This window comes from Rosa rugosa, chromosome 2 (genome assembly GCF_958449725.1).
Source record: "Rosa rugosa chromosome 2, drRosRugo1.1, whole genome shotgun sequence".
NCBI classification, from domain to species: domain Eukaryota; kingdom Viridiplantae; phylum Streptophyta; class Magnoliopsida; order Rosales; family Rosaceae; genus Rosa; species Rosa rugosa.
The window spans coordinates 45,492,691-45,501,061 of record NC_084821.1 but is presented as its reverse complement, the minus strand read 5'-3'; the positions used below and the strand labels follow the sequence as shown (position 1 = coordinate 45,501,061).

Sequence of the window (8,371 nt, the reverse complement as noted above, 5' to 3'; positions counted from 1 at the left end):
TAATAAAAAGTGTGTGTGTCTCTATATATATATTCTAATCGGTGCCATTCATAGCCCGTCCACTGTTAGTCCCTGTTTAATAAAGCAAAATGAAAGGTGATCTGTCCATTTATCACTAGAGTTAGAAGTTAAATAAACATTCATAGAACCAAGTACCTTGAAATAACACTATACATATACAAGCATAACCAGGCATGCGATCTCCAAAATTAAAATTAAAGAGAGAAAGAGGAAGCATACATTCATGATTCATTAAATACAAACTTCTTTTTAGGGAGTCAAAAATATAGTGCAATTGGTACCTCCCTGAAAAATGATTACGTCCAGCCATGCAAACAAGTTCCAGATTACCTCAGTATGATACTATGATGTCTGTTCAGAAGGTTGGAAATCCAGTGCAATGCTTCAATTCTAGTAGCCTCCCATTCACTAGATAGAAAGTGTCCTTAGCTCTCTGTTCAAACAAATCTGGAAGGAGGTGGGGGTTAATGATGGTATGAATTAATCCATTAGGAATTATATCACTCAGAGAAAAGCATTATGGACTGTTAAAGAGACCTCAGAAGCATATAAATGCAGCAAATACCAATTCCTTATAATTAAAACAAGGGTCAAATTAATACCAACAACTATCTTCAGCTTCAATTAAAGAAGTAGATATAAAGTACAGGAAAAATAAATCCTAACAACCATATATATATATATATATGAACCCCCTATTAGAGTATTAAGGGCAGGTCTTATATGTAGCCGTATTATACAGTCCAGCTTATCCGTATTTCTGAAATTGCAAAGCAAACTCATATCTGCATCTAACAAATGTTAGTGATTCTCTACGATCTTTGAGACCCTGTTATAGCAAGATAGAAATTGCAGGCTTTTAAATATTAATGTGCAGGCAACCAATGGACTACACAACACTTTTAAGTTCATCCACAGAAACAGGACTCTAAAATTGAGTGAGAACAGGGGTTTCAATGTATGGGATTTCAAATGTGACATCCTCAGGAGGTTCTACAGAAAACAACTTTTTAAAAATTGAACAGCTACGCCTTTCAAATACATTCATGGAAAATCACAGACAAAAGAATGCACTAATTAAAACAATATACTTGACAACATACCCACAAATCAAAGCTCCCGTTCTTGGGTTTTCTTTAATGCACCCAAGTCAATTTTCTTCAATCACTTGACAAAGGCAATATGAATTTTCAAACTTTCTTCCAATTGCTGTAGTTTTTGCAGCAATGACAACAATAGGGAAACTTGATGTTTACAACTAATGCCTTCATGAAATTAAGACTAACTTTCTCGCATTCAATTTCAGAAGCACAAAATGGGTTGGTTCACACATACAAGGTCAATACAAATTGCAATTGGGAATTTACAATAACTAAACCCTAATCAATTCACAGTAGAGGAATCACAAAAGGAAGACTCACCCAGTTCATAGAAAACAAAAAATGCGATACATTGAATGACCTTACCTGATAGAGACGAAGAGAATGATTTCGATTGAATGATCTTGCTTGATTCTGCAGTCGTGATAGCAACAAAGTATTGCTAAGAACTAGCTTTGAGCGAGCGAGCAAGCGAGAGGGAGAGAGGGAGAGGGAGTCTTGCCGTCTAGCTATAGGGGAGACGTGATCTTTAGGACTTTAGGTCGTATGTAGTTTCTTGTTTTATGCCTATTTACGACAATTTGTGCGACGACACTTTATGGGGGACGCAAATATATTGGCGCCAACTTTCCGCCTAAAATTAAAGACATTTGCGACGGCCGCGCCTCTTGCATGTCGCAAAGAAGGTGTCACAAATAAATAAATAATGCTTTTTTTTTTGTAGTGTTATAGAAGACATCCACTTTAATCAATCTCATCAAGAAGCACGGTTTTGGAATCATGGATTTGCTTAAGGTGCAGCAACATCTAATTAATGAAGGTTGTTGTGTTATTTATTATTTTTGTTAGTTGGCCGGGAAAATAGCTAGCTAGTGAGATGAGAGTGATGGATTTATATTGAGATCATTTGCAGAGCAGCAGCAGCAGTTACTAATAACACGAATGACATACATCAGTAGTCTTGGGCTCGAAGCATCAGAAGAAGCAAGATGGTGGTACTGAACAGAGTAGTCTGACCCCGACTCGTCATCTTTCACTTTTATGCTTGAAGAACCTAACATTCATTAAACACCAAAACCATATTACAAACGGATACAACAGCAAAAGTTAACCCTAGTTAATCACAAGTCAGTGCTAGCTACTTACAGTTGTGATCAGCCCACCCAAGGACCTGGTTTTCAAGATCGTATACGACTAACTTATTCGAAAGCGTCATATCTGCAAAGGGAAATTAACAATTGCATGTCATTGAATGGCAGTATAATTGCTTATATATCCTGCAGCAAAATTTTAAAGGTTATCTATGTGATGTTTACCTCCCAGAATAATGTCGAGGTCTTCCCCAGTTAATTTCATCTAACCATGACACCAGGCACCCTCCTATGTATATGTAATACGTCATTATTAGGCAGTAAGTTGATCAAGAACTCATTATACAAGGTTCCTTGTTGGTTACAGGGAATTGCTCATAACATTATAGACTTACTTTCACATTACCGAACAAATAATCATGAGGATACACCCACAATGAAGCGGAATTCTTGAAAGTGAACTTGACAATAGGAAACTTTTCATCAACGCTGCATCAATCGATAGCACAAGTACATCGTTAAGCTCGAGATGAACGGACGATTAGTCAATAATCAAGAAGGGAAAAAATAAGTAGTGTTGTTATAAAAGTGCTTTACTCCTTTTTGGAATACTCGAAACATGAGTACTCGCCGTCATCATTTTTTTGGAATTTCAATCCAGGGTCTGTAGCCAATATCTGATCAAAATAAGGATGTAAGAGTTAATTGAAGTAACATAATTATCCCAAGTCGATAACTTAAATCTAAAAGAAGTTAGCACAGATACCTTCTTCACTATTGGTTCATGCAACTTTGGTGGTAAATGAGCCAATGTTGTACCACTGTCAAAAAATGCAATAATTTGGTCTGGACTGCTGCCAGATGTTTCATCCAAATCACCACCACCACTAGTAGGAAGTTCTATGGCATCACTTCCAACCTCAATTTTCTCCACCACAATATTGTAACGAGTCCTTATCGTCCAATATATATGTAATACCCCGAAAAATCCAAATTAAATTCCGTGGATTTTTTAGAAATGATTTCACGATAGTGGGAGCGAGTACGAGGCTCGGAGAAGTTGTGGAATTAGTTCGAACGATTAATTTTCGAAAACGAACGTTATTTAGGGGCTCGCGAAAGTTGACTTTTTATACGTTCAAAATTTGGGAAAATTTCCTTCATGAAAGTTGTAGAGCTCGTCGACACGATCGCGTGTATATGCGGAACGCAAAAATCGAAGTTCGTATGAATTAATTATGATTTTTTGAAAATGTTTCCAAATTAGTATAAAGCTTCCATTTTCGGAAATTTCCGAAAATATTTTCAGAATTTCCAAAAATGGAAGCTCGGAGCTGCAGCCCCTCCCCCGACCGGAAATCGCCTTCGATTTTCTTCCGGCTATTTCTTCCTCCTCCGGCCACCGATCCTCACCAAACTTCTTCCATTGGCTTCGTATGGTCCTTGCGCACCTGTCTGTGGCAGCCTTGCACGGCGGCACGGCCCCTAGCGGCAGCGGCGGCCCGATTTCGATTTAAGCTCGATTTTGGTCAACGCCGGTTTTCTCCTAGCTCCGGCCACCAAAACTTCCGATCCTTGGCTCCATGAACTCCCCTCAACCTGCTGATCATCATACTAGGAGGATTGCACCTAGAGTGACCGGTTTCACGTTCGTCGGAGCTCGGTAAGTTTTCAATCCGAAACGAAAATCTTTCGATCGGTATATCTCGAGCTGTAGTGCATCGTTTTGACTGATTCTTGAACCAGTGAGTTCTCCTTGATGTTCTTAACAACTCTCTAGAAGGGATCGAAGCCTGAAATTGAAGTTTTGACGTCGAAATCAAGCCTTGCCGGATTCTGCAAATTTCGCCGGATTCTGGAAATTTTCCGGCCACCTCGACTGTTTTAGGTAATTTCAACCACTTCCGGTCATTTTCAGCTTACATGATAGTTATGAAAGTTGTTAAGCATGATGAGAGGAAGAGGAGCAGCCCGGCCCCGACACCATTGGCGGTGGTCGGCGGCGGCTCTGCCCTAACTCCGGCGTCCCTTTTCCGGCCACCTCCGGGGGTCAAAAATATAGTTTCTGTGCATTTTTAGATTCTATATTTCAATACGATCATTTCGATATATTATACGCAATTTTTGGATATCGTATGATTAAGTTATGAATTTTTAAGTTTCGATCGATTTCGATCGTTAGATTGGTGATCTGTGAAGTTAGGACCGTCAGATGGACTTGTAGTTTTGATATGATGATCTTATGACTGTTCCAGTGGCTTTGGGTGGTCATGGGCGAAGATCCGACCGTTGGATCTTCGTATAAATGCAAAACAGTGATTAGGGAGGCGATTCGTGAGAATCCGTCCGTCGGATTTTCGTATAAAATTGTGAAGATGTTAGTAAGGACGATCCAGGAAGATCTGACCGTTGGATCTTCGTGATGATTTTTGGAGGGTGATCCTAAGGGCGATCCGTGAGGATCCGACCGTTGGATCATCATTTAATTTCGATCCGACCGTTGGATTGTCGTTTGAATATGTTTTTGAGTTATTGGCTAAGTTAAGGTCATGTGTGATTAGGTGATTGACGGTCTCCCTTGGGTGAGCGGTTTTGGTGTGTATTGTGTTGAATTGAAGACGCAGCGGGAATATCGAGGTGAGTAAATCGCACATGGTTCATTCACGAACCGAAATTCGGTGATTTTATTTAATTGGGAAATTGTGGAAATTGTTTTATGAAAATAAATATTTGTTTTAAATTATATGGACTTGATCGACTACGGTCCATAGGTAAGTAAAATGTATTTAAACTATAAAAATGAATTTCTAGATTTTATTGCATGTGAACTATAGTTGGTATTAGTGGTCACTCTTGTGTGGGTGACTACGTATATATATATTTACGTGGAATATATATTGGATGGTGTGACATCGGGTGAAGTATTGATGTGATTTACTGAGTTATATTTTGAGCATTACCCTTTGGAATATGTGATTTATCTTAGATGTTGTGTTGTCTATGATAATGGGTAATTGAGTAAAGTGCGATAGTTGAGTCGTTGAGATGAATTAAATGAGGAGTCGAGTGAATTGAGGAAAGCAGTCATTCGTAAGGTGAACCTTGGCCCAGGTGACACTTTACGATACAGTTAGAGCTCTAGTCTGTCTGCCGTCATACTGCTTGGGGGATAAACGAGTTATCATATGCCCTTGGGTATGACATGACATACTGAATGGGGTGATTAATATAATTAATCATAAGCCTGTAAGTATGATATACTGAATGGGGTGATTAATATAATTAATCATAAGCCTGTAAGTATAATATACTGCATGGGATGATTTATATAAATAAATCATAAGCCTGTGAGTATATATTGAGTAAGAAGTTGTTTATTATTGAGTAGTCATGATGAGATGTGAGTTGATTGATGCTTGAAGTGATGTTGTACACTTCAATTCTTATGCAAAACAAAATTAAAATGTGCTTGAGTTGATTGTGTTACTTTAAATCGTGCAATCCTTTCATTTACTCATACGAGCTTTGCAAAAAGCTTACCGGGTTTGTATTGTTGCAATCCCGGTACACTATTCAAACGGTGTAGCGGGTAATCCTGCAGGTCAGGAGAATCAGGACGGTGATCGTGCGGGTTAGAGAATTTGTTTTAGTTTTACAGCAATTGTAATTGTGAGGTGAGTTATGCTCATTTGAGCCTTACAATATAATTTGGTGAGAGTGTGCTGTAATAAACAAATTTGAGATTTGGTTTATGTAATATCGAGCGATGTGAGGTGTGGTTGTTTTGAGAAAAAATTCAGGTTGTATTTATGTGAGTTGTATTAATTCATGTTTCGGATTTGGATTTGTTATTTAAAATCCGGGGCGTGACAATATATGTATTAAAGTGTTAATTGCCATCAAGCATAATTAAGTGATTGATAGATAGATAGGTAGATAAGTAGTGTAACGTAATAGTAGTAGTACGTACTGATTTGGTACGATAGGTGATGTGTGCATCATTTTGGGTTCGACGACTTCTCCTATAGCCCAGATTCCACCACCTTGTTTCGTGCTATCCAAGCAGTGTGCAAATTTATTCCTCACCTTTCCTGCGGCTGCTAGCTGTGAAAGCATGGTTATATTGTCCTGGTCAAAACCAATTAACCCGGAAATTGCTTCTTTAGGGTCATTCATCGCGCCAGATTGTTGAGTCCCGCACCTATATGTATACATTCCGCTATCAGGAGTAAGGTTTTAGAGCTAACCACAAGCAACTACTTTCATAATATGAAGCTAAAGATATGCAAGGGATTACATGCAACTAGTCTGTGATTGATCACGTACCCGAATATTACAGATCCGCTAGTGGAGGATGTTTGAAAGTTCCCGCTCGCTTTCTGAAATTGCACATCATCCTTGACAAAGTATCCGGAAGTTTTATCTTTATCTGCATATTGAAGATGGTAGTTGCATTTCTCATCTCGCTTGCAATCGGAGATATCTTTTACGGATGGGGAAGTGCAAAAGTTATCACCACAAGACACCACCTTTGAAGTGGAAGAACTGTTTCGATCGTAGTGTGTGAGTTTTACACCAATGATTTCAGATCTGTCAGGGCAGCCTTTACCGCACTCAGCGCAACTCACCCAAAATAGGTTACTTGCGGTATCAACTTCCACGTAATAGTCGTGTGAAGGATTCCCAATCCCAAGTATAGTGAAGTAGAGCCTGCAATTAATTACACACTAACTAATCGAGACCAATTGATCACACATTCAAATATGTAAGCTAATCATTAACTAATTAAGCACGATCATCACAAAAGCCAAAACTATATCATCCTCACACGTGCCAAGCCCTCCCAGTGTCGGTTCCATACTGTTTTCAAAATCTTACGAAAAATAACACGTTTGATGACGGGTAATTACACTTATACACTAGAAGTCTAGAACCAAGCTTTGAAAGTGTCCAGTATGCAGGACCTGATTATGCTCATTATGTACATGAGCAAACGTTTACAGGACCTGATGATGCCTTCGTTAAAGAGACAAGCTATGGTACCTACCATTATGAGAACAAAAATTTGAACAAAAATTTACAAATATTTGAACCAAAATTACAACATTGAGAACAAAATTTATCATATTCATTTACACTATTTACAACATTGAGAACAAAAATTACAACATTGACAACGAATTTGTTCAAAACTTGTAAAAGTGTCGTAAGAGGTGTAATTACCATTATTAGAACAAAAGATTACACAAAGTAGGACTCAAATTACAATTTTGAGAACAAATTTGTTCTCACTTTGTAAGTGTGGGTATGGGATACATACCAGCACACTAGAATTTCCCTTCGTTAAAAGTAGTGTTATGATAGTATCATTTTTCTACAGCAATTTGAGAACAAAAGATTTTTCTACAGCAATTTGAGAACAAAAGAAAAAATGATAGTGAATGAAAAAAAAAATGAAATTTTGAATGAGATAATGAATGATCATTAGTTAGTTAGTTACGTACCCAGTTTGCTCAGTGCTGCCGCCCAAAGCCATATCCACAGCATTCTGGGTGGCCCCGAGAAATCTAGCGTGACGGCGATGATCATGGTCTTTAAGTTCACTCAAAGACGCTCCCTCTCTACCATTCAACTTATGGCTCACCGGGAAAACCAAGTTACCGGAAATATTAACGACCAATGCTGAAACAAGCACCACCACCACCGCAACGAAACCATCCAACCTGTCCCCTAGGCCTCTTGGTTCCATTTCAAACTGGAAGCCAAAATATAATCGAGATTGACCTATGCGATCCGGCACAAGGTTAGATCAGTTTCGATACATGTGTTTGTTGTTGAAGCTGGCTAGATATATGTCTATCTCCGGCCAATATCCGGCGACGACCCAGCAACAGCTACTCTTTTATTTCCTCCAATTCAGACAAAAACCAGAATGATCGAATCTTGATCGAGGATGAGATTAGAAATGTTGGTTTTTTGAACAATGCCAGGTGACCGTTACGCTTTTTCAATGCTAAATTAAGGAGATCTTAACGACGTCCCCCTTGTTCAGGCCGAATATCGCGATCAATCGTCGAGGATTGAAGCTCCTCCAGAGTCCAGACATGATGACTGGTAATAAAGGACTTCTCAATTTTGTACGGTTTCTTCCTAGCACCT

General features: G+C 38.7%; 1 protein-coding gene and 1 long non-coding RNA gene across 3 annotated transcripts; one reads left to right on the top strand and one right to left on the bottom strand.

Moving 5' to 3' along the window:
* Nucleotides 1-1,824: 1,824 nt before the first annotated feature.
* LOC133729008 (aspartic proteinase 36-like) lies at nucleotides 1,825-8,159 on the bottom strand. Of its 2 annotated transcripts, none has more exons than XM_062156479.1 (9): nucleotides 7,717-8,159; nucleotides 6,539-6,922; nucleotides 6,183-6,413; nucleotides 2,979-3,165; nucleotides 2,810-2,889; nucleotides 2,608-2,701; nucleotides 2,438-2,501; nucleotides 2,268-2,339; nucleotides 1,825-2,175 (listed from the first exon to the last, which is right to left on the bottom strand). In XM_062156479.1, exons 1-7 carry the CDS (start codon nucleotides 7,959-7,961, stop codon nucleotides 2,478-2,480), a joined length of 1,245 nt encoding a protein of 414 aa, XP_062012463.1. In that variant the 5' UTR covers nucleotides 7,962-8,159; the 3' UTR covers nucleotides 1,825-2,175; nucleotides 2,268-2,339; nucleotides 2,438-2,477. The 2 variants fall into 2 exon arrangements, with proteins under 2 accessions (XP_062012463.1, XP_062012464.1); XM_062156480.1 differs by having other exon boundaries at nucleotides 1,828-2,175; nucleotides 2,813-2,889.
* Nucleotides 4,605-5,962, top strand: LOC133729009 (uncharacterized). The gene is made up of 2 exons (XR_009856189.1): nucleotides 4,605-4,849; nucleotides 5,799-5,962. It is a non-coding gene; the product is annotated as an uncharacterized LOC133729009 (long non-coding RNA).
* Nucleotides 8,160-8,371: the final 212 nt, after the last annotated feature.